Source organism: Aspergillus ambiguus (assembly GCF_047715705.1).
Source record: "Aspergillus ambiguus strain CBS 117.58 unplaced genomic scaffold BDV59scaffold_18, whole genome shotgun sequence".
NCBI classification, from domain to species: Eukaryota; Fungi; Ascomycota; class Eurotiomycetes; order Eurotiales; family Aspergillaceae; genus Aspergillus; species Aspergillus ambiguus.
Genome location: NW_027395531.1, coordinates 286,329 through 313,366, shown reverse-complemented (window position 1 = coordinate 313,366; position 27,038 = coordinate 286,329). Strand labels below are relative to the sequence as shown.

Genomic DNA, 27,038 nt, shown 5'->3' with positions numbered 1-27,038 from the left:
GTGCAGTGCAAAGCAATGCACATTCTCGATTGATCTCTGCCGTCAAGGCTATACTATACGTACATACAAAGTAACCAACATGCATTATTCCACCTGTCCCTGACAGATGAACTAACCTACGACGACCGTCGTCGCCGCAACAACGCACAAATCCGCCGAAATGCCCCGGAGCCAGCCGCCGCCCCATTCTGTCCTTTCCGGCGATCTGCAATCGCCCGCCGCGACAGCTTCCGATGGATCTGGACGACGTCGGGCGCAGAGGGCCCCGCCAGCCCACGAGCATGGACATACTCGTCGTAACCACAGTAAGGGTAGGCGTCTTGGTGAAAAGGAGGGGGAACATACGCAGACGTAGACCCAGGCCCAGGCCCAGGGACACGAGCTTCATGGTACGAAGGTGGGCGAGGCGACCACGCATGACCCTCGCAGACGGGTCCCGGCTCGCCGAGGTCGCTTCCCAGCGAACTGACGGGGGACGAGACCGGACGCGGCGCCAGCGGGGCCGGCATGAGGCCCGGGTCGTGGTCCTTCTCGTCGAGACGTTCGGAGATGGACGGCATCGGGTGGTGGGGGGAGTCGCCGACCAGGTCGGCGTGGGCGGTGACGGGACCGTCGGTTGGGTGGCAGTCTTCGTCTGCGTCTTCGTCTTCTTCGTCGATGGACTGCGTGTGCAGGGACGAGTCGGGCGAGTAGAATGGGGCGTCGGCGGATCGGTCCACGTCCTCGATGTAGGAGACGATGCGGGCGAGACGGAGAGAGGCGCGGGGGTTGAGGATCTCGAAGGAGGTGCCGTGGTGAACGATTGTGGTGGGTGGTGTTTTGGGCTGGATGTGGACGGCGTCGTCGGAGTCGTCGGGGTGCTTTTCGAGGCGGTCCCGGAAGGTGTCCTACTCTCGTTAGTAGAGATCGATGGGCGTATTGGGGAAGGGGAAGGTGTGACGTACGAGGATTTTGTGCGGGTTCGGTTTCGTCGGGGACGAGTATGTCTGCTCTGCAGAGCTGTCAAAGGGACTGGAGGATCCCGGGACTGCGGGGGTTAGTGTTGGAAGGTGAGGGAAGAAGGAGGACATACGTCGAAACCCGTCGAGGCTCTCGGGGCTCTGTTCACTCCATGCGCTGGGCGAGTATGATGGGGACAATGGCGGCGGACTCGATGTCACTGAGGAGACGGAGAAGGGCTGATGGTATGGATGTGGATGGGCATGACAGGAATGCATGTGCGTCTGACACTGGTATTGGTTCAGGTTGAAGGCGGCATTCTTCCGCCGTAGCTTCTTAATCTCATCGCTGTCGTCGGGAGGACTGTCGGAGAGGTACCGGCGGTAGTGGTGTAGAGAGAGAACGCCCGGAAAGCCAGGGACGCACATGGCATTCAACGAGGGCGAGGGAGAGCCGTGGTCGACGTCCACGGATGAGGCGGGCACCGACGCATTCTTGTGGTGATGAAGGAGGTCATACTGGCTGGTGCAGTCTTCGGTGGGCTCCATGATCATCTCAGATCATGTTCCTACTGCGCCGATTGTCTTTGTTGATGTGTACCAAAAGCAGCTGGAGACAGCTGCAACCGACAAAGAAAAAGCAACGAAAGAAAGAAACCGATGGGTTAGCGAAGGGACGAGGATAATAATAGCCACGATCTGCCCCGTTCTCCAGGTGTCACGGCATGCATCGAGAGTCGTTTGGCCTCGGACCGTCAGACCCTCATAATGAAAGAGAATGAATGCATCGATCAATCAAATTACCGCCGAGTAGATCAACATCGTCCCGCCGGGAACGGAAGGGCGGAGATGGAATAAATGAAATCTGCGATGGACTGATCTCATCGAGACGGCAGTGGGCCACCGCGTTGGGTTAGGCCTGGAGATCCTACTAATATATTAGCTTGCATTCTTGTTTTATTTTAGTTTTCGATGAATCACCAGCAAACGCGAGCCACGCGATCCACTCTTCACGCCAGGGGGGAACGAGAGGCGGATGGATTAACCAGGTCACATTGGCCGGTTGACGTGCAGGAGGAATCCAGGTGTGTGACGGATCGATTGCCGACGATTGGATCCATCAAGGGATTGATTGGGCACCGGGCAACGTGGCCCAATATCTGGGGACCGATGACCCTCCAGCATGAACGACGATCGGGAGTTGAGATGGAGGTGAGAGGGAGACGAGAGGGAAGTTTGAGATGGTGATTTGTTGGCGAGCGTGAAGACGTCGGGCCAATCGAGGGACAAGGTTGCTGACTACACCCGACGTGGGTGGGATTAGGTATACCAGGTAGCGTTCAGCCTCACTTGGCGGTTTCAGATGGTCTTACTCGCATGCCAGGAGGAAACCCTGACCTCTCCCTAGTAGCTAAGATACTGTAGTATCATTATCTATCAGATCCCCATAGATCTCAACCGAGATCCATAACAAAGCTAAAACATGCAGAAATCCAAACGCGTCCTAACACCAGGCATGCTCCGACTGAATCAAGCAGATCATAACAAAAGAAAATGAAAATCATGTAGCGGCATCTTCAGTCATGTCAATCATAGTCGTAACAGTCTGATGGCAACTCCGGGATATAAAACAGTCGAAGATTAGAAACGTGTAAAGAAAAAGGCAAAAACATCCTGTCCAAACGTCTAGTGACGTTTATATTTCTGCAATCGGTCAGCATCATTCCAATTTCTTCCAAGATATTCACCTACATCTTCCATTTTCCGTCGATTGCTCGGATCCAGCGTGTTCCCCGCGCCCAACAGGGTCTGTCCTACAGCCTTCGACACGCCGATCGCAGGCCGAAGCACCACCGTCGGTGCGCGTTTCCACACAGCCTTAGCGGCCGCCGTCGCGCTACCGCTCTCGACAACTTCCCCAGGAACCGCGACGATCGCGTCGCGCGCCAGGAGCAGATCACGCTCGAGCCCACGAAACGCCCCCCGCAGACCCTGGACGACACCAATGGGCTGGTCCGCGTACAGGGAGATCTTCTTCGCTTCTTCCTCGTCCGTGGAGTCCTCCTCCGGCACCGGGATAGGTACCTGCGGGGTGCTCAACATTTCCTCCGCGCCCTGTAACACGGTTTGAGTGCCGATCGCCAATTTGGCGCCGAGCTTCACGAGTTCATTGGACGTCGTCTTCGCGAAAGACAAGGCGCCCTTCTGGATGCTGCGCACAATGCGGCCGTCCTTGCGATATTCGCGCATTGGGATGACTACTAAGTCCTTCACGCCCCCGCCCACATTGACGAGGGATCGGATCGGCGCCAGCCCAGCAAGCACGTTTGGAAGCTGGTTCCTCTTGATGTCCGGCATCCAGATGTCGTTCAACGTCTGCCCCAGCTTGTCGAACCCAGAAATGCCGTAGATGATCACATGGCGCATCACCATGTCGGCCCCGTCAAGCACAAAGAAATTCATAAACTCGGTCGTGCGACCCGACCGAAGACCGGCATAGTCTACTCGTTTGGGTTTGAAGTCAAGCTTCACAGGGATAGAGTTAACTTCGGCTCTCTGCAGGAACGGAATGTCCTGTGGAGAGGTCGAAGCGGGGGCGGAGTCGTCCCTGAACTCAAAGAAACGGCACAGGAAGTCAAGAGCGTCCTGATCAACATGCAGCCGAAGCGGAAGAATGGTCGCCTGTGGTGATTAGCAAAATATTCCATACCATGTGCCGTGACGACCGCAGAACCTACCTTGAGGACAATCTCCGAAGCCGCTAACTCCGGCACAGGTCGTACGGTCAGTATCTCGAGGTGTACCATGCTCGTGCCGCTTTCCTTCTCGCCAGCTTCGTGCATATACGTGGCAAACTTCTTCCATGTCGAAGTAGGCACATGGTCAAAGATCGTCAGATCGTTTACGCGCACGTCTAGGGAACTCTGCGTCTCCCCAGACTCGGGCGGGAAAACAACCAAGTCCGCGCATATCCCTTTCAACTCAAAGGTCATTTTATGGTATTTGCTTCGGGATAGCCGCAGCTTCTTCTTGACCGACGGGGAATGGCTCTGTCGGGCGGTTGCACCAGTAACGGTGGTGGTAGTCGCATAGCTACCGGTCTCGCTCGCCAGATCATCAATGCCGCGATTAATCTCCTGGCGCAACTCTCTCGGGTCTCTGTTTGCCGGAATGCCAATGTAGATCGAGTTGAAGAGACAATCACCAATCACAGACTCCCCCTCATCGTCGAAGCCCGGTGAAGCTCGACTGCCGACCCTGGCCCGTTTTTCTGTCGCCCGCTTCTCAACATCCTTCACAGCCTTGGATATTGTATCTCGCGTGCGCTGCCAGTCGTAGCCATCGAACAGATTCCATATCACGTGAGCGTCACGGACTCGGATCCGGAGAGGACTTTTTTGCAACTTCGAGTCGTCAGAAAGACCGTACGTGTTCTGGGTAGAATCCCATCTGTGCGCCGTGCCGCCGACGGCTGATTGCTTGGCAAAATGGTCGTCGTGGAAATCGAGTTCAGAGACGCTCGATGACACGTAAAACTGGGAATGGAAGCTGTCCAGAAGCTCGTTTGACGTTGATCCCGCCAGGTTCTCACGCAAGGATGCGTTTTCAGATCCTGGCTTGACGGGATAGAAATCGCTCACGTACTCGAGCTCATCCTCAATATTTCCCCCCTTGGAGTCGCCTTGTTGGGCAGAATCGGAAGAAGGCCCCTCGGAAGCATGCTCCGATGTGGCTGCATCCGTTGCAAACGCATCACCAGAAAACGACGCAAACATGTCCTCGATCGGAAGAACCTCAGTCCGGTATTTTGCAGCAACACTGGGAGGGGTGGGCGGCTGCAGCCCGTTCACAATGCTAATCAGGGTCTGCGTTGAATCGGCACAGGTTTCCAGGATCAACAAATCATCCCTGAGTTCCACATCAAGTGACTTTGTCCCATCTTCGCTTAACCGCATGATCCGGATAGTGGCCGTCGCCGACGAGATCGAAGAGACGGGAACGAATCCCATGCTAATAAAAGAATAGACTTGATCACTTTGCGGGGCCGTCGAGCTTCCTCGACGGAGGTTATCTGCATATCCGATGTTCTCGACATCATCGATGACCATAACCGATGCCTTGCGAAGGTCCAGCTTGGCTTCCGAAGACGTAGGGTCATGAATAGCCCCGGAAAACTTGGCGTTGCTGAGAACAAGGAGTCCCTTGGCTGCTGTTCCGCGCGGATTGAGGCCTACAACACTGTCACGCAGCACCACGGCCAGTTTGATGGGCCTGGCCGGTTCTTTCGGACTCTCGGATTCATCAGAAGACTCTGGGACATGTGGCGAAGGCAGATCCGCAATGTGTACCAACGAGTTGGCCATATTTGTGGCAACCTTCCCCGCTGTCATGTCATCGCTCAAGCCCAAGAATGCAACCATGGAAGGTATCGTGTATTCCGCACGGAGATTATACACCTTGACTTTGATTGTTGGCTCCATCTCGTCGGCAATGAAACGAGCCATCAGAATGGGATGCTGAGCCTGGGTCGTTTTCAAAGGAAGGGCTTCTCCAACCAGCTCCTCTTCCTCATTTCGGACGATACTTATGGATCCTAGTTGTGCGGCAACCAGAGAAGGTATACTAATGTAAGCTGCCTCGGAATTCTGGAGGTGCGCCGAGATGTCCCCAACTGGCCCGCCGACATGTACCTTGGCCTGGAAATCCCGGATGAGCGTCAGAGTTAAGATACCAGGTCTGTCGTCCTCAGGCAGATACTTTGTGACGTTGGATAACTTCCCAAGCTCATCGCCAAGTTGCGAGAGATGATCTAAATCGAGGATGCGGGAAACGATCACATTTGCTCCGTCGATTGTGGTACGCAAAACTGAGCCTTGTTTCCTCTGGCGGAGAAGCGTGTCCAGCATGATATCATCATCCTCGTCATACTTATCCTTCGACGGTGTGATTAACGATAGTAGTCTGTCTAGGTCATCATCGTCTGGGGTGAAGAGGAATTCTACCCTGATGCTGTTGAATTTAGCTTTTGCAGGCGCATCCCTCGAGTCATCAAGTGGCAATGGCCCGCTGAGTTCAGCCTTATCAACCTGCACACCAATGCCCTTCTGTCTACTGACGAGTTTGACGGCAGTGCTTCTCAGCTTCAGGTAGTGTGTTTCGCCAACGACGTCAATAGCCAACCCGCCTATACGGGAGTCAACTTTCCATGGAACAGACTCCTGCCGCGATGCTTTTGCCGGTGGCGGACAAGGCTCAAAATGCACACCACGCGCCCGTCTAGGCATCTCCTTCTGCCCCTTTACACCAGAGACGGATGAAATTGAATTCCCAAGTTCCAGAATAGTGCTCAAGCCACCGACCCACCCCAATATTTCCTCCATGCGCTGGATATTGAGGTTGATCTGCAAAGGAAGAGTTGTTATGCTAACTCTTGCAGAATCGGTGGACTTTGTTAACGAGAGCGAAATATCTCCATGCTTAGGGGACGAAATATCCCGCACTGACTCTCGCATTTTCAGGCTCTCATCAAATGAAATGAGATCCTCAGAGGAGAATCCAAGGGTGAATTTCGCCAGCTCTAAGCGGAGTTTGGTTGTATCTCCAATGTTCGAGAAACGAGCGCGCAAGTCCAATGCCGTCGTTTGTAATAGAATGTCTTCATGCATTAATCCAAAAAACGTCGGAGAATATATTTGGGAATTTTCAGAAGGATAAGCATGACCTGGTATATGTTCAACGAATTTGATTGAGAACTTGTGAAGAGAAAGATTCATCGCTCGGTTTCTCTGCGTATCTTGCTGTAGACGAGGATTCTTAGAAGTGGTATGGGTCTCGTGACCAAAGGCGTCCGCAACCCTCTGCCCTACTTTGGCAAGAAGCCATCCGACGGAGATGTCGAATTGAATCTCAGTTGAATATATCTCGACCGTGGTCTCATCGTGTGTACCTTTCCGAGAAGAATCGCGGTCTCTCTCTCCTGAAGGGTGGGGTTTTGTTCCAGCTCCTTCTTGAAATACAGATGACTCTATGGATCCACGGCGCAAGCGCATTGATGTGCGGGTATGGGATAATAACGAGTCATCGTCCACACCGTAGTCCCGAAGGTTGGCAACGGAATGTTTCAATCCATCACCAGCCTTGGATTCGTAGGATTCAGGAATAGAGTCGGAAGGCTTCTCAGCTTCATCCAGTGAAGGTATCCAGATCGAGATTTTGTCAATAGTCAAAAATCTTTTTGCGACATCGGTGAGTTTATTCAAGCCTTGAGACGACATGAAAGAGCCCTTATCTGTGGCTTCGGAATGCGCCGTACGAGATTCTTCTAGCGGTCGCCCTTCGGATATATATGAGCCTGTTTGTGCGTGAAGCCTCGGTGTGTCAACCGTCGTCTCATCTCCCTCGCCATGGCTTCTATTCATGTCGCCAAAACTCTGTGATTGGCCATGGGTATCTGACTCCTTCCTCATGGTAGACTCTGGTGAGTCCCACGCGCCCGGGATATTAGGCACAAAGCTTCTGGATGTAGATCCATGGCTTATGGCACTCATGTACATGCTCTGGGCTTCTTCATGGGAGTATATCTTGGATTCCGAAAGATCACCATCTTTGAAGGAATTTGAAGCTGAGCTCGAGCTGTCTTCCTCCGAAGGAGGAGCGGGATGAGATTCCGACATATGTGCCGGTACTCCACCGTGTTGGGATTCTTCGGCACGCCAGCTCTCATCTGACAGGATGGTTGGAAGAGCGGGATTACCAGAAGCTGTACTCTGTATGAAGGAAGACCGAGTGGAGGTCTCTCTGTCATATTCATATGTCTGGCTGTGAAGAGAAGAAGGGTCTTCATGTGTGGTACTATGCGCTATTGTCACCTCGAAACCAAGTGGTCCGGAGCTATGGAGTGGAGGGGTGGCTCCTGCTCGGCTGGGAAGAGCATTGTCTCTGGGCAGAATCCCCGAACCCTCAAGATCATCATCTTGTGAGTCAATGACGGAATCTAGGTAATCCGGGTTATCCAGTAGTTTCTCATCGTCAGAGAAGTTCTTAGATTCTCCAAGATGACCATAACTCCTTGTCTCTTCCGTGTCGGCATCCGAGAAGCGGCCGTCGTAGGTGTACACTGAGCCTTCCATTAACAGTTCACGAGGAGGCTCTGGGACCGATTCACTCATATCCTGTGGTGGAGCGAAGATGGTGGATTGTGTCATGGCCAACCCAGGGTTGGAGTCCGACGGATCCGCATCTGGTGATGGAGATAGAGGCCGACTAGGAGGTTGACTCGGCTTTGATTGCACAGGTGTGGATGGAGACAAGGGAGGAGCGGTGAAGCGAGAGTAGTTAGAGAAAACGACCGGGTCAGATATCAAAGCAAGATTGACATCTGAGACCGAAATCTGCCGTTTGCCCCAATGTGATATGCCATCCTCGGGATCATGCGATCTCGAAACTGCCCCCACGTCGAGTTGGCGAACACTTATAAGGCCGGTGACGATATCTGGCTGTTCCTCTGGTTGTCGCTTTGACGGGCCGTCTTGTTTTGTCTCGACATCCACACGTATAGAGATGTCCTCAACCTCGACCTGTATTCGTTCCGCGACGCCCTTCAAGAAACCTGCGACAAAGCTTGGTAATGAGAAGGTCTCATCGCCTAGCCCCAGGGAGTCTTCGTCATCGCTGGATGTCGCCGATGTATGTTGCAGCACCTGCGACTGGGATGATATGGCCGTTTGTAGTTGCTCTTTCTCTTCTTCGGGTTCGGCTTGTAGGAAAGAGGCGGCGAGATCGGTCGGGTTCGGCAAGACAGGGTCATGTTCGGTGTTGTCGGCCGTGCTTTGATGGGTATCCTGGGTTGTATGTTTGCCATCCTTGAGCGGCAACCGTAGGTGTACGTCGATGCCGCTTGCCTCAAAGATGATCCCACTGCTGTGAATATCCGCGGGGACCGTCAACTTTAACAACCGGATCCGAGCACTGAGAAGTTCGCTGGAGGGAGGCAGATGGAGAAGCGTTGATAAGTTCTAAAAGGAAGAAAGATGAGGTTAGGTCACGCGGATGGAGGAGGTACTGGTCGGCGACGATATACTGAACTTACCTCCAGCTTTAAGCCAACATCACGGAGTTCGACGGTGCTCCGTTGGCCCCAGCGGATTCCCAGGCTGTTAAGATCTAGAGCCTCGGTATCCACCAGCCCCAGCCGGGATAGAGCGTATATGAGCAACCGCTTCTGGAAGAAGGAGGGCAGGAAGTAAGCCATGATGGAGGGAAAAGAGCCGACCGGGGCTCAGTTAACGATCGCAAGTGTCATCGAGAAGGGGGCATAATAAGAAGAAGAAGGGTCCGGGGGTGTGCGAAGTAGTCCGACGCGCTGGAAGGGTAGGGGGTGTAGCTTGACGATGCGGAGGAGGGGATGTTGGGTGCCGGACAACGGGCGGGATGCGGATGACGTTTCGGCCACTAGCTGGCACTGATATGGCCTAGACCAGACTGACTTGGCTGATAGCTCTTTGGGGAGTTCTTTCATCAGGTGGGCATCCACCATATGACAACTCACCCTGACGTTTCTCCGCTGCTGGGAGAAGAGAAAGCACCCGTGACGGATGGATGATGTCGTTCCGTCATTCAGTCTACACGTTATGGACTGGATGATGATGTGCTGTCGGCCTTGTAGGGCGCCCTCCAGGCTACACAGGCACAGGCTGAATGAAGGAGTGCGGGACTAATGCCCTAGAGACGATGGTAGTCGATTAATGTGTTCGTGACATGGAATCCCTGAATCTTTAATTCGATCTCTAAATAAGCTCGACGCTGTACCTTGTGCCTTTGTGCATAGTCGTTACGCTCGTTGATTAGTAATGTAGTGATTGCACAAATTTATGCATACTCCGCTTTCGGTAACTCTCTCATACTTCTGTTCTGATAGACTAAAGGCAAAATCTGTCAGTTGGTGCATATTGTGGACAATGAAGCTGGGTAGGAGACTGTCGTCTGGTGCCTGATCTTTCAAACCCAAAATACACATAAGATCCAAGTTACCTAATAAACCTTGAAGATTAAATAGTAGCCTCGCATTTTTATCCTCCGCCATGTCTGCTCATAAAGTACTCGAGTACTCATATGAAGGCCTACCCACTCTCTACAGATGCCATCATTTTAGAAAGTGAGTTGATATTAAAGACATGTACTACTGGATTGTAATTCCCGGAGGTAGGAAGAAACTTTTGACATTTGCGCAACCACATCAGTCATCAATATCTTCCTCGGCGAACTCCAACGCGATCCACTCGCAGAATCTCTCGAATTCAGAATACCATTCCCGCAATCGAATAGCCTTCATTCCTTCCCCAAGGATGCCTTGCCGAATGTCTGATAACCATTCAGAGGAGGGTTGATCGGCGAGACAACTCCACCGGACTGAATTTTCGGCCATCATGGCCAGATCTGTGAGACCCATATCTCCACTAGTTACTAACGTTTTCCAGAATCTGGATGTCACTATGCCTGTATTTCTCTTTGAAGCGGCTGCGGAGTCATGGCAGAGGGCGACAGAGGCCCCACGGGATAGAAGGGCGGGAAGCGAAGAAGACGAACTGTCAGCCTGCATTGCCTGGCCTCCTGATTCAGGACAGCATTCAAGCAGGATTTTCTTCTCCTTTGCCAAGTCAATCAGAAGAGGGTGCTTGTATAAGGAAAGCCCGTGTCCAATGCGTCGAGAGCCAAGCAAGATGGCGTCGAAAGCGTTCGATTCGACCTGTCCCGTATCTGATTGGTAATCCCCAGCGTGAAAGAGGAATGGTATATCGACACCTTCTTCCATGCACTGTCTGCGGAACCAAAACAAAATCGGGACTAGGTCTGTCAAAGGCCGGTCACTATCCTGTCCCATCACGTCGAAACCGCAGATCACGTCAGGGAATTCTGTCTTTGCCAGAATGCACTGTACCATATCATCAAAGACGTATCTGCTAAATGAGAGGCGGTTACTCGTCCAGATGACACGGGCACCGTGGAAAGAATGTCCGTCGTCAGTGGCTTTGAAGCTGTTGACTTCGTCCTGGAAGACACGACACCAATCCATGAAGGAATCTTCAGCAGGCTCATTGTTTGCTTCACGCTGGAAGGGGAGGTCAAATGAATGCCGAATTTCGATGTATTTGACGGCGTCAATAGCGAGATGGCCGTATATATGTCGGAGAGATGCGCGCAGAATAGGTTCGTACGTGAGGAGAGAATTGACAGTCCTGTCGGCATTGTTCCCATGAGGCAGGCATTCTGATCGAGCAAGACAGCGGGCTTGTAGCCATTCACGGAAGCACGGTTCCCCGCCGTTGGGAAACTTCGAAGCGGCTTGTTGCAGCGGGATGAGAGTGGAGGGCCGATAGGACGGCTCCCACAACGTGGGTTCATCAGTTCCTTGGTCGGAGTGGGAGGAATAACGAAAGTAGAACGGGGCGCTGTCGTAGTCGCTTTCGACAACGAAAGCGGCCGGAGCTGCAATGCAGATGCCCGGGGTGGAGAAGGCCAAATTGACAAGAAAGTCGACATCGACTAGGGTATGCAAGTGAGCGTGTAGCAGGGAACCCTTTGGCATGCGACGTAAGATGCGCCAGAGATCGGATTTCTCCACCTGCTCGGACGGGAGCTTCAGATCTCGAGCGCGGATCTTGGAAACGATCTTACAGGCGGTGGCAGCGATCGGCGACAGGGCCTTATGGAGAGTGAAATCTGGAGACGTCAGATGGAGATGCAGGGGAGATTGACCGGGGATTCCCACCATGGCGTTGCTTTTGTTCCTCGACGATCAGCGATGCGCGACCGCGAAGGTATTGTTGGATGAAGGGATCATCTTTCTGGGGGATGCCTTCTTCGAGTTCCCATTCCTGCTGAGAAGCGCCCATGCTATTGTAGATTAAGGGTGTGTATAGGAGATGGTTAGTTGAAGTGGTTTGAGTTGTTAGTTGGGGGTACAAAGTATGTAGGTAGTATGGAGGGATCCACATGGTTGTTTGCGGAATCGACGTCATTCTCGGTGCCTGATACCTATACCGCTTAGGTGCTCCCTACATAATTTCAAAATACAATGTCAGCATAGATCTCTCTTCATATTTCAACCTTCATTCTCCAGAGGCACTATCCTGGTCTCATGCACTTAGATAATTCTCCGGCCTACCTACTTCTCGCTGTTGCCAGCTCTAACGAACCAAGAAGGGTAATATGGCAAGTACCTACGTAGGAGTGACTCGACCAACCCGCTCTTATCCTTCCAGATGAGGATATACCAAAGGGTGCCTTCCACAACACACTACTATTCTTTCAAATTAAGAAGCTGCCTCCCACCAGAATTCCAAGCATAAAAGCTCGCTGTCTCCCGCCCAAGTTCTCTTCTTCTTCTTCTTCTTCTTCTTCTTCTTCTTCTTCTTCTTCTTCTTCTTCTTCTTCTTCTTCTTCTCCTTCTTTCATAATCTGGTGAGGGAAGATGTGATGGAATATGTGATCTCCAGCACCCACTTAACTCCCCAGGTTATTCCGCTGGTAACAGATCACTCCGATCGAAAATCTTATTTTACAGGGTTTTATCTATGGTGTAGACATAGATAGCTCCAGTGTCTTTATGTGAACTCGATAGGCATAATCTTTCCTCTCATCTTCTCCATCACCAACGGGTGTAGTAAGGAGGGAGGGAAAAAAAAAAAGAAATGACAGTATCTGGTTTTGAACACACAGCATGGATGGGAAACCATGGGAAAAGACCAAAAAAACTAGCTTCTCTTTGATTAGCTGCCGCGGGCGACATGCCCAGTCCACTCCCACTAGGCTGTTAATCTTCTTAAACTAAGACAGATGGCGAATGCTCTTATCTGCGACACTTAATCCGCTATCCCGCCATCCTGGTTTATGAGGCTAGAGCACTACCTCTTCTCCCGTTGGCAGCTCCAAAGGACGAAGAAAAATGACATTCCTGGTCATTAGCGCGTTTCTTCCAAGTGTTGTCAGGGGCTGAAGACAAATAAATGCCAGTGCCTTGTTGCGAACCTACGACTTGGAGCTTATCAGGAGGGGAAGGCCCACACTCCCCCCAAAAACCTGGCTTCTCCTTGAGAGCGATCATACTTTGTCCTGGGATGGTATCTGCCAGTTTGCTCCCTGTGCTGAGGGTGGAGAATTTAAAGGCTATTTTTGTCATCTACATTTCCGTTAAAATAGATACCACCCACCCATACGCTGCACATCGCTGGTGGAGACCTGGAAACTGCAGCGGACATGGTGTAATGCAGCGCCGATCAAGACGACTTCCTACAGGGAAGCAGGGGTTCAAGACAGCTTTAAATCAAACAAGCATGAGCCTACTGAATTTTGAAGCAATTCAGTCTATGCTAGTTCGTTTCCACCTGATTTCCTCTCGGAGGACCATTAAGGTGTGTGGGGAACAAGGAACGCATGTGGACCCCAAAGCCCTTGGTTCTGAGAGCTCTTACATTGTAGTACGGCTTGGAGTGTCCATCCCTACGGCGTTCCATACGTCCGGCAGGTCTTTCTATCTCTGTAGATAGCAAAACTACGCCAGCCATCCAAGAGGCGATGTAACCTGGCGGCGCGAGGTCGGGATTAACTCCCATCCATCGGATGCCAAGCGGTGGCTTCATATCAACACCAACAAGGCATTACTCCGTTCGCTGGGGTCGGCTGAAATGACCCGAAGTGTTTAGGCGGCCAACTTCCTATCACTCTAGCCTAACCCTAAGTCTGATGCTGATCGTTGCCAAGCGGTTAGTGCTGCAACAGTCTTATCGCGTGGCGAGTTGCCTTGAGAATCCATCATAATATTCCACCATTATTATTACTAGAGACTGCCGCACGCCAATCAGGACTCTATCTATTTCCTTCTAGTTTATTTCGTAGTTCAATCTAGGGAAATAAAACTCAAACAGACCTCCAACCATCCGAATCACTCCTTCTCCCGGCTATCTCTAGATTAACCTCTAGTGACCCCTCACGATACCTTAGGGTTGTATGACCTCTTGGTCTCCTCACATCCTCCCTTACATCTCTCCGTTACCTTAACCTCTCTACCTTCTCAACATCTCCATCAATTCTTCTCGGACCGAAAACGACCTGATCCCCATCGCAATGCCAGACAACACAGACCCCGCAGATGATATCAAACAATCATCGGAGAAGAACATCGTCCCCGCATCCTCCTCTCTAGACAGCAGCGGAGGCCAGCAAAAAAGCGACAAGGACATCGAAGACGGCGAGAACTTCTCTCCTCCTTCGCGAGCTCGGCAATACTATCGCTCCTATCGTCCCTACTTCAAGCATGTCTTCTACGCCGTCGTCTGGCTCCTCTTCACCGGGTGCGTGACTCCTTATCAAATCAATTTAACTACGAGGTGTTCACCCACTGACACTCGAGTACAGCTGGTGGATCGCTGGCCTCATCCTCCATCGCTATGACCTGGGCTGGCTGATCCCCTTCCTCGTCTACCTCGCCATCACCCTCCGCCTCATCTTCTTCTACGTGCCCGTCTCCCTCGTCACCCGGCCAGTCTACTGGCTCTGGGGCCAGACGGCGTCACGCTTCGTCACGCTCATCCCCGAGCGTCTGCGCCTGCCCAGCGCCGCCCTCCTCACCATCGCCGTCATCCTGATCGGCTCGTTCGTCTCGGAGGAGTCGGCGGACAACACGCGGGCCAACCGCGCCGTCAGCCTTTTCGGGCTCGTCGTCTTCCTCTTCGGGCTCTGGCTGACATCGCGCAACCGCCGCCGCATCGTCTGGCACACCGTCATCGTCGGCATGCTGGTGCAGTTCATCGTCGCGCTCTTCGTGCTCCGCACGCAGGCCGGCTACGACATCTTCAACTTCATCTCGATGCTCGCGCGCAAGCTCCTCGGGTTCGCGCTCGAGGGCGTCGACTTCCTCATCGACAACCACTCCGCCGACTACAGCTCCTGGTTCCTCGTCAGCGTCATCCCGGCCATCATGTTCTTCGTCTCCATCGTCCAGCTGCTCTACTACGTCGGCGTCCTGCAGTGGGCCATCGCCAAGTTCGCCGTCTTCTTCTTCTGGGCCATGCGCGTCTCCGGCGCCGAGGCCGTCGTCGCCGCTGCCTCCCCCTTCATCGGCCAGGGCGAGTCCGCCATGCTCATCAAGCCCTTCGTCGCCCATCTCACCCGCGCCGAGATCCACCAGGTCATGTGCTCCGGCTACGCCACCATCGCCGGCTCCGTCCTCGTCGCCTACATCGGCATGGGCATCAACCCCCAGGCCCTCGTCTCCTCCTGCGTCATGAGCATCCCCGCCTCGCTCGCCGCCTCCAAGCTCCGCTGGCCAGAGGAGGAGGAGACCCTCACCTCCGGCCGCGTCGTCGTGCCCCACGACGACGAGGAGAGCAGGCCCAGCAACGCCCTCCACGCCTTCACCAACGGCGCCTGGATGGGCATCAAGATCGCCGGCATGATCGCCACCGTGCTGCTGTGCATCATCTCGCTCGTCGGCCTCGTCAACGCCCTCCTCACCTGGTGGGGTCGCTACCTCAACATCGACAACCCACCGCTCACCATCCAACTCATCGTCGGATACATCTGCTACCCCATCGCCTTCCTCCTCGGCGTGAGTCGTGAGAACGGCGACATCCTCAAGGTGGGCGAGCTGATCGGCACCAAACTCGTCATGGTACGTCTCCTTCTCCCCTCCCTTCCCAATGCTGTCTTGGACGGAGTGCTAATCAAGTGTAGAACGAGTTTGTCGCCTACAACGCCCTCCAGAATGAAGCCCGCTACCAGGACCTCTCGGACCGGTCGCGGCTCATCGCGACGTACGCACTCTGCGGGTTCGCCAACATCGGCTCGCTGGGCAACCAGATCGGGGTGTTGGCGCAGCTGGCGCCGGGACGGGCGGGCGATGTGTCGCGGGTGGCGGTCAGCGCGATGCTGACGGGGGCCATCAGCACGCTGAGCAGCGCGGCGATCGCAGGGCTGCTGATCAAGGACGAGAAGAGTTATTTAAGTTCGTAGGAGGGGATTTACGGGTCACGTTACGAGATAGATACCACGGATGGATGGTACAGCGGAATCAATCATCCGACGATAGTAATGGATGCACGAGTATTAAAACAAGAATAGAACCAGAACCAGAAAGCACAGCAGAAGCAGTATGTAATCTCCAAGAGGAGCGGCTGCCCAACGCACGAACTCCAAACCGATCCATGCATGCAATCCGAGCCCGTCTGCCAAACGCCACGGCGTACGCCGTTCCGATATACAATTTATTCAATGTCCTCGATGTCGCGGTGTCTCGCGAGCACGTGTCGCTTGTACTCCTCCTGGTCCGCGTCCCAGAGCTCGGCGGCCTGCGCGTTCAAGGGGCTGGCACTGTGATGAGTCAGTCACGGCACGGTCGGTGGAAACGGGAAAGCAAGGAAGAAACGCACTTGTTGGGTTCCCCGAGGAGGCTCTGCAGACTGAGCAACACGCTCTGCACGTTATACACGGCACTCCACTTGTCCTTGAGGATGTCGAGGCAGATGCGGCCGGAGAAGTCGACATTGGGGTGGTAGATGGGGGTCTTGAACAGCACAGTGGGCGGCGAGTAGGGGTAGTTGTTGGGGAAGGCGAACGAGAGCTTCAAGGTGAGGCCGTCGTACGGCGTCTCGGTCGGTCCGGTGATGGTGGCCGTCCACGAGAGGAGGTTCCCGTCCGCGTCGGGGAAGGCCGAGATGCCGGGAGATGGCGACAGCATGAGCTGCATCAGTTCCGCTTGGAGGCTATATACATCGTCACGCGGTTAGTGTTGTCCGAATACCGCACGGAGGCACGCCACACGGCGTCCTCGTGTGATTTCCGCCAACAGGAGGGATCACGAACCGCTTCGTCACACTCTGGCTGTCGGACCGCTGGCCGGCAGAGTTGAGCTTGGACGCCTCCAGGGCATCGGGAGTGGAGTTCTGGGTGTCCTCCATCGTGTAATCCATGATGTCGAAGGGGAAGAGAACGAGAGGGTCGAGCTGACGCTGAAGAGGAAGAAGTACGAGAGAGAGCTTTGAAGACGGATGGCTGCAGAGAGAAGGGAATGTACAGCTGGACGGTAAGGTTGCTGTCTGGAATGACGCCGGAACCGAATGCAGCAAGATCGTTGGGTGAGAAGGTTCGGGTCGACCCACCGGCAGATCGAAATCAGCAAAGGAGGCTGTTGAGGGTGAGGCGAGGGGAAGAAGGTGACTGAGGGTGAAGAGAGATGGATGAGGACTGAGATGGCTGAGACATGCAGAGGGAAGAGGAGAAAGAGGAGGAGAAAGAGAAGCAGAAGGACTAAAGAGTGTTTACTCCACTGGCGTCCGGGCAACCCGACGATCGGGCGGTTGCATGCAGACGCTCTGATCAGTCGATATTTAGTAGATATATAGTAGGTATGAAACAGAAGATAGAACTTGGATATAGAATATAGAGTAGAAAATATTAGAAAGATCATGATAGCAAACTATCTAATAGCTACATACGTAGGGTGGTTGCTCCTCAAAGCCCTGGAGATGAGTAATCACAACACATTACCGCAACAGGATAAAGTGGTTTCGCGTGCCGCGTTCCTTCCTCCTTCGCATCTTCGTATCTTCGCATCGCCGTCATCCTGCGCGCTCACCATGGACTCTCCGCTCTGATCGCCTCTGTATATACACACTCTTTTTCCAGCCACTCGCTCGTTTACTTCCTTCATTCACTCAATAGCCACAATGCATCATTCCCAGTTGGCCCCCTTGCCCAACGACTTGCCCTTTCGCATCGTCTCCAAGACCATCGGCCAGGGCGCCTACGCCTGGTATGCGCTACGGACATTGACATCACATCGTTCTGCGTGATCTCTCTGACCATCTCACTTTGCAGTATCAAGAAAGCATGTCCCACCCACACCGATAATCCCGTCTTCGCTGTCAAATTCATCCACAAGGAATACGCCGCGCGACATGGCAAGATCAGCGCTCGTCAACTGCAGATGGAGGCCACCGTCCACAAACATATCGGCGATCACAACAACATCATCTCTTTCTTCCAGACGGGGGAGGATGGCGTGTGGCGGTGGATCGCTATGGAGCTGGCCGAAGGTGGGGATCTCTTCGACAAGATCGAGGCCGACGAAGGGGTGGGGGAGGATATCGCCCACGTCTACTTCTCCCAGCTTGTCAGTGCCGTCGGGTACATGCACTCCAAGGGGGTCGGCCATCGCGATATCAAGCCCGAAAACATGCTTTTGACCGCCGATGGGAATCTGAAGATCGCCGACTTCGGCTTGGCCACCTTGTTCGAATACAAAGGCGTCACGAAAATGTCCACCACGTTTTGCGGCAGCCCTCCGTACATCGCCCCGGAGGTCATCTCCTGCAGTAGTAAAAACCAAGTTAAAGGGCCCGGCTATCGCCCGGATCTGGTGGACATCTGGTCCTGCGGAATTGTCCTCTTCGTCCTTCTCGCCGGCAATACCCCGTGGGACAGCCCCACGGAAAACAGCTACGAGTTTCACGAGTATGTCGCTACCAATGCGCGCACCACCGACGAGCTCTGGCAGCAGCTTCCTGTAGCTACACTATCTCTCCTCCGTGGCATGTTGAACATCGACCCCAACAACCGCTTCTCGCTGGAAGATGTGCGCAGACACCCCTGGTACACACGGCAGAACAAGTTCCTCTCCCCCGATGGGAAACTTCGAGATTCCATCAACCTGGCCACAACCATGTTCGAATCGCTTCATATCGACTTCTCCCAAGACCCCCTCTCCCGACGGGTCAAGGGCGGCAGCTTTGATGCCGACAGTATGGATGTGGACAATGGTGATGACGATGCAGTAGAGCATCGAATCTCATCCACACAACCGGAGATGCCGCGAGGAGACATGTTGGTCGACTGGGATACGCCGCACCTCTCTGATGTCTTTTCATCTACGCAGCCCATGACGAAGCCCTTCTCGGCTGATGACGCCCTCGTGGCTGATACCCTCGAGGACGAACCGTCCATGTCACAGTTTTCCCCCCATCCGTCTGTGCCGCTCAGTCGGACGCAAAAGGCTCAACGCTTCCACGACATTGTTCCCTCGCGCCCGATGACTCGCTTCTTCTCCACATGGGAGCTGAAACTGCTCGTCCCGCTGATCTGTGAAGCGCTGCACCGTCTTGGAGTCCCGGTCCCGTCTGTTCCTACCGTTTCGGCCAGTGATACCTCCGCCATGGTCCGCATCGTCACCCGGGATGGTCGTATGTGCACGCTTCAAGGAAAGGTCCTTATCGAATGCGTGTCAGAAGGTCTGTTTGAGGTTGAATTTGTGAAAGTCAAGGGAGATCCGCTGGAATGGCGCCGGTTCTTCAAAAAGGTCGCCGTTCTGTGCAAGGATGCCGTCTACAAGCCTGATATCTGATTTCTGCCACTTATCTGATGTTTTCGAATTGCCATGTTCTCTATGTATGATTAATGTGATCTACGACCGGTTGGTTACGGGATACGGGTTTGGAATGGAATATACCATGTTAGCTGAATGCGCTTCATCATACGATAGATCACTCCTTCACGATCCCGCCACTGCCTTCTTCAACCGCCTCATAATTTCATCCTCCGCCACCGGCACCGGAAGCATCTTCAACGTTGAGTCCAATAATCCGCCCTCCGCTTTATTAATCTCAAAATACCGACTATCCCAGATGTAAAGCAGCTCGCCATGCCGAGCCGGCTCCCCAAACAACGTCACCACGCCTTTTGCAACCGCCTCAGGCTCTTGCACCACCGCCCCCATACTCTCAATCACCTCTCGCGGCACGAGCCCTGTCGCTGTCCACGAAGGCGCAACCGCATTCAACCGCACGGCTGTCGGCGCAGTCGACTGCTCAAGATCATCCGTCAGGCCACGAAGGATGCCCAGCACGCCGTGTTTGGCGGTGGTGTAGTCGGCCGTGGCGAAGTTCTGGATGGACGACGCCGATGCGGAGAGCACGATGCTGCGCACTGGCGAGTTACTTCCAGCTCCGTCCTTGGAGAGATAGTGCACGGCCAGTCGCACGGTATTGATCACGCTGAGCAGGTTTATTTGCACGGTTGTCAGCACCGGCGGGGCGAGAAGCCCGTCTTCGTCAAAGGTCTCCTCGAGGAAGTTCCCGCGCGGCCCGATGCCAGCGTTCGCGAAAACGTGGTCGATACGGCTGAAGCGTGTGTGGCCCTGTATGAAGAGGTCGCGGAGACTGCGCCAGTCTGTGACATCGGTCTGCTGGAAGAGGAAGTTCCCGTCTCCGTCTTCGGATGGTGCTGCGTCTTTGGGTGGGTTGAGGTCCCCCGCGATTACTTTGGCGCCTTTCTGTAGGCACAGGTCGACCGTTGCTTTGCCAATTCCTGAGCTGCTGCCTGTGGTTGTTAGTGTCGTCGGTATGGAGGGGAGGTGGTGATGGCTTGGACGAACCGGTGATGAGCACGACTTGGTCTTTGATGCTGGCGAGAGTATTGGGGTCAATGTGGAGCTCCATGTTGGTGTTGGTGTGGACAACTTTGTTTACAATGTCGATTGTAAGAGCGCGGGAGTGTCTACTGATGCCTCCATGGCTATAGTTTGCATGCCTCCGATGCAGCCGAGGTGGAGACGGGACCTAGGCTTGGAAATGCGGGGTGCTCATATCTTCATGACGTCTCGTTGGCTATGGTGCCGAAGGAGCGAGGTGGTTTTTCTAGTGTCCTAGAGTGAACCCAGGAGAGATGCAAACCTCTTGAGAGGCGGTTCTTGAAGGGGCTGCATGAAGCATTCTGCATGTGGTTTAGCACTGCTCTCTGTAAGTGCTGGAGATGGGTCCATGTTCTGGGGTAGTAAATGGTTCTCTATAGTGGAACAGACCTTTATAGACTCAGCTCCTATAACCAGGAGCGCTGTTGTGCTTATAGATCTGAACATCGACGTCCATGATATCTACGGCGTATGAAATATCCAAGCACGCTAGTCCTAAACAGGAAAACATGTACAGCCTACTCACTAGGTGCACACACATCAGGTAGTCTGACAAATTGAAAATATCGTTCAGCTACCAAAAATCGCCTACCTATACACCTAGTGGTGCGGCATAGTAGTATTTCACGGTTTTCTTGGTTTGGCATAGTCATGAAGTCGGGTGTTATGGAACTCGTCGCTTTTAGACTCGCGCACTCAGCCTTGCTTTCGCCCACGCAACACAGAGGAGGCTTGGCTTACTCTGGCCAACTGTCCTGTAACTAACGCATGTGACTCAGTATGCAAGCATTCACAGCGCACCTTTTTATGCTAGGGCGGAAGCTATGCATACTTGATGACCGCGCCAATAATTTTCGGAGGGCAGCAAACATTGATGGTCTGCCTGTCCATTTATTACGAGAACATCCATCCGACATGCCAGTACTATGCAGTTCTGACTAGGTGTATTCTGGGGAAGATTCGGTGCGGGTCCCGTCGATTTCGCCCTTCAAGTAATGGGCTGTGAAGGCAGATGTTACGACAGCGATCATCCAGGCACAACAATAAACCCTGCTGTAACCCCCTATCACTGTAAATGTTAGAATCGAGCTCTCACATTATGCTATCTTTCACCCATCCAGCCAGTTTGATGCGCTGTTTCGGCTCTATTAGTCCATTAGGACGCCGCTTTTCCTTACGCGAGACCTTTGCATATCGTCCTAGACCACTCCCCGCTTCGTTTTGCAGCAGATTCAGCATTGGGATTGGAGCACGCAGTTCCATGTCTGTACCAAATGAGCGGAAACTTGACGGCTTAAGTCCAGCAACGCTATTGTGGGACGAATATCAGAAGGAGCCTAAACTCGATAAATGGGGCTGGGCCTTCTACCGCTGCACTTACGAGGACTACGAAAAATGGGATTCCTTCAAGCAAATCATAACCCAGGAGATGCACGAGGATATGTCCGCAGAATGTTCTTCGATAGTTAACTATAGAGACAGAATCTGGCGTAAATGTGCTTGGGACCAAGGAAAAGGAAACTTGGGATCTGTTGAAATCATCACCATGATGAAAGCGTCCCTGAACGACTACTTACCTATGGCCGGATTTCACCTCCGGTACGTAGGATTAAAGGATGACCTTAGGAGAGTGAGATGCGCATTGAAAAAAATACCCGTTAATCTGGTCGAGATAAAGTTCTGGTCGAGATAAGGTTACGGATTGCATTGGCGGATACGACGGGTCATTTGATGTGGAGGAAGGATAATATAACCAACCGTCTCTGTCGCTTCCCAAATCCTCATGGTATTCTAGATCTCAAGAATGGGATCTAGATCTTAAACATCAATGCTGCGATGCAATATTCGTCACTATATTCGAGAAATACATCATGCTCTCGCAATTAGGACTTCATCTCGAAACAGTTTTGTTTCCCCATATCGACAAAGACGACATTTAAATTAAAATCAATGTCATCATACCAAATTCGCAGCTCCTACAAATTTATTTATCCTCTCCTGACGCTGCATATCGAACAATATCGCCTATCTCCTTTTAGTCCCTTACAAGTCACACAATGTCGTCCTATAGCTCCAACGAAAAACTCCGCAAAAATCCATTTCTCTTGATCCCTCCAGACATGGATATGAACCCACTTCGGCTTGTCTGGAGGGACATTAAATCAGTTTTACAATTAGGGAAATTGTTGATATATATTGTGATACCTCACAGCCCTTGGCCTTCCGATGCGCTAGATGAGCTCTACCCCAGCTATGATAACCTACGCGACATACTTCTCCACACGTTTCTTGTTGTTTTCCAGATTGTACTGGCTGTCAGTTTTGTTATGTTTCTTTTCACATTTTGGGTATTCCCCGTTGTCCTGCCAGTAGTATTCATTGCTAGCTCTTGGGCGGTTACAGGGGTAATCTTACGAATACTTAATGGACAACCCAGGACGCGATGCCTGGTGGGTGTCCCCGAGAACAACGTCTCAGCAGTGAATGACGAGACGGAGCTTTGGTTCTTCATTAACGGGGTTGCCACGGGGTAAGATCCACCCATCTCCGTGCATCTAAACACGGAGCTAACTTGGCAATTAGAGAAAATTGGTTACAGTCCAACCTGACTTTGCTAGCCAATCTCTTCCATAGACAAATAGTTGGTATTCACAACCCAACGTTCGTGCCCCTTCCTCTCAAAAGGCAAATCCCTGTACACTCGTTGTTCGCATCCGGCATTATGCTGTTGCCTAAAAGATGACATCTACTAATTACTTGAACTATATCAGAAAAGGTCTAATTATGGACCTATTAGAATGCCTCATCCAGCGGGACCTCGACTACAAAACACGAGACATCCGGCAAGGACGCGCCCAGCTTCGCTCTGCGCTCCAGTCTGTGGAGACCAAAAAGGTCGTGCTTATAGCCCACTCACAGGGTGGTATTGAAGCAGCCTCCATTATCGATTGGCTGTACGGGGAGCTCACTAATGAAGAGCTGCGCAAACTTGAAATCTACACCTTTGGTAATGCAGCCCGGCACTTTCGGAACCCACCCATCCGAGCTGGTAGTGAGGAGACAGTTCTACAGTATATCGAACATTATGCAAACGATGGAGACTTCGTTGCGAATATTGGGGTATTGCAGTTCACGTCTCTGATAGCGAGATATACCGCAACCGATGCATTTTCCGGGAAGATATTCCGAAGACAAGGGTCGGGGCATTTGTTGAACATGCATTATCTGGACACTATGTTTGGTGAACAGGGGGTGTTCATGAATACTGAGGTTCCGGTGCATGAGCAGTAAGGGCTTCGCTTTCTTATTCCTGACCACGCAATTCTTTTTTTTTTTTTTTGGTTTTTCCACGACTGCTAACCCTTTACCAGTGACTCAATTGTATGGAAACCGATTAAGGAGCTTTCAAGGCTATATAAATATAGGGATGGGGGAAGCCCGGATGAGTCTGAGAGAAGTCCGGATGGGACTAGGAGCACCACAGATTAAAACATCATGTTCCCATGTCTAACTTGAAAAGTTATGCTTATGTTTCTACCAGTTGAGATTATTGTCAGGCTACATGCGTGCAGTGTCAAATATGTCACATTCGAAGCGACGAAAACTAAATTGTAACCAATCGTGACCCAACTCGCTCACAGCGGCGCCGCTCCGAATATATTTGCTAAAGGAAACTCGTCATTCACGGATTACTTCCAGTTTCCGTTATCTTGCAGTACGGAACTGTTCGATAATGGCTCACAGGGAGAAAAGAAGAGGGCAGGCGACGTCACCCTGAACGACAGAGATTCCAGGCCGATTATCTTTGATAAATAGGGCCATTAAAACTTGAACGTAGCCTTGATATCGTAACGTCAAGTCGTAGATGGATGAGAAACGCCTACATATGTATAGCATCAATGTTTCATTCATTAGCTGGCCTCAGGTTAATGAGTATGTCCAATCGCTCAGTCCAAGACCGCAGAGGTAGTCAATCCTCCGTCTGAGCACTAATGTGAGTTCTATATAAAAATACATCTGCAATACGGCCATAGTGCTATTCGAATGATGCCCTTGAATAGTGTTTTCTTAACGATATATTGTGTAGTTTCGACAATGAATCCCTTATAGACATGGTGGGTCTAATTTCCTGATCCATAAACTTGAATAGCGAATGACAGTTATTATAGGCAAAAACAAATGACTTTGCACATATAGTAAGGAGTCCAAGGCAATGATATTTGCATATCACAACCAATGTCTCAGAAATAAGTAGGACAAGGCAGAAGCGCGGTTCGGATGATAGTTGCCATGTTCTCGATATGGAACACCACTTCGCATCTGAAAAAGAAAAAGAAAAGAGAGACTACGCCTTCATCTCCAAACCTTACATGGAGAGATAGTTCGCGCAGCGAGAAATACCAAGCTGATCAATAAGGAACTCATTGACAAACTGGCACTTTGGGTCTTGACGCTGCTGAATAGCCAAGAACTCGGGCAGCTTCGGGAATTTTTCCAGGGCGTAGGTAGCATTAGCAGGGTTCATCTTGTTCCAGTGGGGCCGAACATTATATTTTTCGCCGAATTTAGGGAGGAATTCATAGCCCAACCCCTGGTTCTGCCAGAGTGTTGTGAAGTTGTTATAGCTTTGAATCCAGTCAATTTCGATGATAGCAAAAACGCCACTGAGCTCGGGGCCAAGGTTGTAGGTATTAACAGGTGACATATATGTATCATCCCCTTTAAGAGAACGGTGCTGAATGACCATCATCTCGTTATAGGGGGCCTTCATGCGGGATGTCTGAGACTGCTGGTAGCTTATGTAGTCGGCGACAGCTTCGGCGTAGTACTCCATAGGAAGAAAGTGCTCGATCTCAGCGTAGAACTCTCGGCTGCAGACACCTTGGGGAGGGCAAGACGCCGCGTCAATGACTTCGTCGTAGCATATATATTCTTTGTTGCAGTCACCGCAGCCGTTAGCGCAGTAGTTAAGAGTGCAGTTGCGAACCCCGGTATAATTTGTCGGCTCCCAGTAAGAGTAGAAATAAGTAGGTTCAATCACCCAGTCCTGAGAACTCGCGTTCCAGTCGTAGTGAGGACCCCAGACAGTTACACGATCGTGGTCTTTATACAGCTGGGCAAGCTGCTTGCCCATAAGAGTGTAGTCAGTAGTAGCATTCACTACCTTCGTAGTCTTCTTCAGAAGGAAAGTAGGCTGGACCTTAATAGTCATCTCCGTGATCAGGCCGAGGGCACCAAGACTGATACGGAACGCCTTCAATTCTTCCGGGTTATTTATTTCGTTGATGACACGAAGGTTGCCCTGCGCGTCCAACACACGTAGACCAATGATCTGAGTTGCGATATTACCAATGACAGATCCAGAACCATGAGTACCGGTTGAGGCGGCACCGACGAAGTTCTGAACACGCTCGACACCGAGGTTTCCGAAAGACAAATCGTTTGCCTTAAGTTCTTCGGTGAGATCGTACACATCCCAACCAGCACCAAAGGTGACAGTCATATTTTTCTTATCGATACGTAGTTGCTTTAGGTTGGCCATGGAAACGATGTAGGAAGGCTTCTCAGTAAGAGAATTGTCCACACAGGTGGTAAGGTTACCAAATCCATGGCCGTTTCCGACAACTTTGATGTGAGAGCCAATGGGATACTGTTTCTTGAGGAAACTAGAAACTTCGTTCTCGTCGCGAGGCGTAATATAAGAGTCAGACTCGCAAGTGACCTCGTACTGCCAGTTAAACCAACGGTAGGCAGAGCCGAGAGCTGCGTGCAGCAGCACCAAGAGGATAGTCATCTTCAGGCTAACCATTTTTAGAAACTATGGAATACGCCAAGTCAGCCAACCATTGGGTACCAAGAGACTAAAAGTTCGTTGGGTTGTTTGGTGGAACTACCTTCGCCCTGAATAAGATGCCTGACGTCTCACAACCGTTATCTTTGGGAGGACAGTGCTTATACTGAAAAGAGAAGGCTGGGAGAAGAGCGAGAGCAAAAGCACTGTATATATACTCGAAATTGCCCGGTCATTAGAATTTCAGCACGGCCTAGGCCATTTTATTCCGTCAGAAGCAGATAACAAAGATCATTGCGATATTGCGTATCCAATGAGCAAGAGTCCCCCGTCAGTGTGCTTCTTTGTCCGCCAGAGGGACTGAAATTAACCAGGAATTAGCCTTTGCTTGGCAAATATAGCTTCTATGTGTAACTTGGTTCTTTGGGTGGGTCCGTAACACTCAATAATCGACTTTTGACGGTGTAATGCCCAAAGCGCAACTTGGGACCAATTAACAATCTGTGACGTCCCTTTTTGCACCATCATGCTTGGTCTTGGCTCGGTGGCTTAGTAAAATCAGGCCAAAATCGAATGAGACTTGTCGTTGCTATGGGCGCTTCGAACATTTCAGCTGATGCATCCTAATGGCATCATTTAAGGAACATCTAGGAGGGAGCTGTGGTGAGGTTGAGGGTCAAAAAGTGATACAATGTGTCAGACGTATGGTCTGATATCTCTATGTTGCCTTTTCGGGTTGTTTATGTGTTTCCATTGTTTTCTGAATCGCTGCATTATTCACTGAATCATCTCTATTTATGCCATACTGATTCCTTCATTCACTCCCTATTCATTCCATTCTGATTTCATC

At 51.9% G+C, this 27,038-nt stretch overlaps 9 protein-coding genes across 9 annotated transcripts; 3 read left to right on the top strand and 6 right to left on the bottom strand.

The window, feature by feature from the left end:
* Window positions 1-17: 17 nt before the first annotated feature.
* BDV59DRAFT_39000 (oxidoreductase, short-chain dehydrogenase/reductase family) lies at window positions 18-1,749 on the bottom strand. Its single transcript, XM_073696311.1, has 3 exons — window positions 1,073-1,749; window positions 945-1,027; window positions 18-887 (listed from the first exon to the last, which is right to left on the bottom strand). The coding sequence occupies exons 1-3, from the start codon at window positions 1,491-1,493 to the stop codon at window positions 117-119; spliced, it is 1,275 nt and encodes a 424-aa protein (XP_073547473.1). The 5' UTR covers window positions 1,494-1,749; the 3' UTR covers window positions 18-116.
* Window positions 1,750-2,303: 554 nt separating this feature from the next.
* Window positions 2,304-9,333, bottom strand: atg2 (putative autophagy regulatory protein Atg2). The gene is made up of 4 exons (XM_073689931.1): window positions 9,028-9,333; window positions 3,677-8,953; window positions 2,691-3,620; window positions 2,304-2,642 (listed from the first exon to the last, which is right to left on the bottom strand). The coding sequence occupies exons 1-4, from the start codon at window positions 9,187-9,189 to the stop codon at window positions 2,625-2,627; spliced, it is 6,387 nt and encodes a 2,128-aa protein (XP_073547472.1). The 5' UTR covers window positions 9,190-9,333; the 3' UTR covers window positions 2,304-2,624.
* Window positions 9,334-10,096: 763 nt separating this feature from the next.
* On the bottom strand, window positions 10,097-11,894 carry BDV59DRAFT_179576 (putative CECR1 family adenosine deaminase). Its single transcript, XM_073689930.1, has 2 exons — window positions 11,707-11,894; window positions 10,097-11,657 (listed from the first exon to the last, which is right to left on the bottom strand). Exons 1-2 carry the CDS (start codon window positions 11,828-11,830, stop codon window positions 10,174-10,176), a joined length of 1,608 nt encoding a protein of 535 aa, XP_073547471.1. The 5' UTR covers window positions 11,831-11,894; the 3' UTR covers window positions 10,097-10,173.
* Window positions 11,895-13,825: 1,931 nt separating this feature from the next.
* BDV59DRAFT_38980 (NupC/NupG family nucleoside CNT transporter) lies at window positions 13,826-16,131 on the top strand. The gene is made up of 3 exons (XM_073696310.1): window positions 13,826-14,287; window positions 14,352-15,606; window positions 15,669-16,131. Exons 1-3 carry the CDS (start codon window positions 14,061-14,063, stop codon window positions 15,945-15,947), a joined length of 1,761 nt encoding a protein of 586 aa, XP_073547470.1. The 5' UTR covers window positions 13,826-14,060; the 3' UTR covers window positions 15,948-16,131.
* A 67-nt stretch (window positions 16,132-16,198) lies between these two features.
* On the bottom strand, window positions 16,199-16,903 carry BDV59DRAFT_202454 (putative ubiquitin conjugating enzyme (UbcK); the record flags this gene model as incomplete). The annotated part of the gene is made up of 3 exons (XM_073694036.1): window positions 16,199-16,304; window positions 16,364-16,696; window positions 16,797-16,903. The coding sequence occupies 3 exons, from the start codon at window positions 16,901-16,903 to the stop codon at window positions 16,199-16,201; spliced, it is 546 nt and encodes a 181-aa protein (XP_073547469.1).
* Window positions 16,904-17,550: 647 nt separating this feature from the next.
* On the top strand, window positions 17,551-19,450 carry BDV59DRAFT_179574 (putative serine/threonine protein kinase). Its single transcript, XM_073689929.1, has 2 exons — window positions 17,551-17,745; window positions 17,811-19,450. The coding sequence occupies exons 1-2, from the start codon at window positions 17,660-17,662 to the stop codon at window positions 19,330-19,332; spliced, it is 1,608 nt and encodes a 535-aa protein (XP_073547468.1). The 5' UTR covers window positions 17,551-17,659; the 3' UTR covers window positions 19,333-19,450.
* Window positions 19,451-19,479: 29 nt separating this feature from the next.
* BDV59DRAFT_202452 (uncharacterized protein) lies at window positions 19,480-20,425 on the bottom strand (the record flags this gene model as incomplete). Its single annotated transcript, XM_073694035.1, has 2 exons — window positions 19,480-20,306; window positions 20,362-20,425. The coding sequence occupies 2 exons, from the start codon at window positions 20,423-20,425 to the stop codon at window positions 19,480-19,482; spliced, it is 891 nt and encodes a 296-aa protein (XP_073547467.1).
* A 2,756-nt stretch (window positions 20,426-23,181) lies between these two features.
* BDV59DRAFT_202451 (uncharacterized protein) lies at window positions 23,182-23,688 on the top strand (the record flags this gene model as incomplete). The annotated part of the gene is made up of 1 exon (XM_073694034.1): window positions 23,182-23,688. One exon carries the CDS (start codon window positions 23,182-23,184, stop codon window positions 23,686-23,688), a length of 507 nt encoding a protein of 168 aa, XP_073547466.1.
* Window positions 23,689-24,470: 782 nt separating this feature from the next.
* Window positions 24,471-26,616, bottom strand: BDV59DRAFT_179570 (uncharacterized protein). Its single transcript, XM_073689928.1, has 3 exons — window positions 26,570-26,616; window positions 26,292-26,518; window positions 24,471-26,215 (listed from the first exon to the last, which is right to left on the bottom strand). Exon 3 carries the CDS (start codon window positions 26,204-26,206, stop codon window positions 24,764-24,766), a length of 1,443 nt encoding a protein of 480 aa, XP_073547465.1. The 5' UTR covers window positions 26,207-26,215; window positions 26,292-26,518; window positions 26,570-26,616; the 3' UTR covers window positions 24,471-24,763.
* Window positions 26,617-27,038: the final 422 nt, after the last annotated feature.

Excerpts from the sequence above, each read along its gene's own strand:
- BDV59DRAFT_179576 (XM_073689930.1), bottom strand. The coding sequence starts at position 11,830 with ATGGGCGCTTCTCAGCAGGAATGGGAACTCGAAGAAGGCATCCCCCAG. Across the intron at positions 11,658-11,706 it reads GGAACAAAAGCAACGCCATG|ATTTCACTCTCCATAAGGCC; the intron begins GTGGGAATCCCC and ends TGACGTCTCCAG.
- BDV59DRAFT_179570 (XM_073689928.1), bottom strand. The coding sequence starts at position 26,206 with ATGGTTAGCCTGAAGATGACTATCCTCTTGGTGCTGCTGCACGCAGCT.
- BDV59DRAFT_39000 (XM_073696311.1), bottom strand. The coding sequence starts at position 1,493 with ATGATCATGGAGCCCACCGAAGACTGCACCAGCCAGTATGACCTCCTT. Across the intron at positions 1,028-1,072 it reads GAGCCTCGACGGGTTTCGAC|TCCCGGGATCCTCCAGTCCC; the intron begins GTATGTCCTCCT and ends TAACCCCCGCAG. Across the intron at positions 888-944 it reads CGAACCCGCACAAAATCCTC|GACACCTTCCGGGACCGCCT; the intron begins GTACGTCACACC and ends TAACGAGAGTAG.
- atg2 (XM_073689931.1), bottom strand. The coding sequence starts at position 9,189 with ATGGCTTACTTCCTGCCCTCCTTCTTCCAGAAGCGGTTGCTCATATAC. Across the intron at positions 8,954-9,027 it reads ATGTTGGCTTAAAGCTGGAG|AACTTATCAACGCTTCTCCA; the intron begins GTAAGTTCAGTA and ends TCTTCCTTTTAG. Across the intron at positions 3,621-3,676 it reads CTTCGGAGATTGTCCTCAAG|GCGACCATTCTTCCGCTTCG; the intron begins GTAGGTTCTGCG and ends TAATCACCACAG.
- BDV59DRAFT_38980 (XM_073696310.1), top strand. The coding sequence starts at position 14,061 with ATGCCAGACAACACAGACCCCGCAGATGATATCAAACAATCATCGGAG. Across the intron at positions 14,288-14,351 it reads GTCTGGCTCCTCTTCACCGG|CTGGTGGATCGCTGGCCTCA; the intron begins GTGCGTGACTCC and ends ACTCGAGTACAG. Across the intron at positions 15,607-15,668 it reads TCGGCACCAAACTCGTCATG|AACGAGTTTGTCGCCTACAA; the intron begins GTACGTCTCCTT and ends AATCAAGTGTAG.
- BDV59DRAFT_179574 (XM_073689929.1), top strand. The coding sequence starts at position 17,660 with ATGCATCATTCCCAGTTGGCCCCCTTGCCCAACGACTTGCCCTTTCGC. Across the intron at positions 17,746-17,810 it reads GGCCAGGGCGCCTACGCCTG|TATCAAGAAAGCATGTCCCA; the intron begins GTATGCGCTACG and ends CTCACTTTGCAG.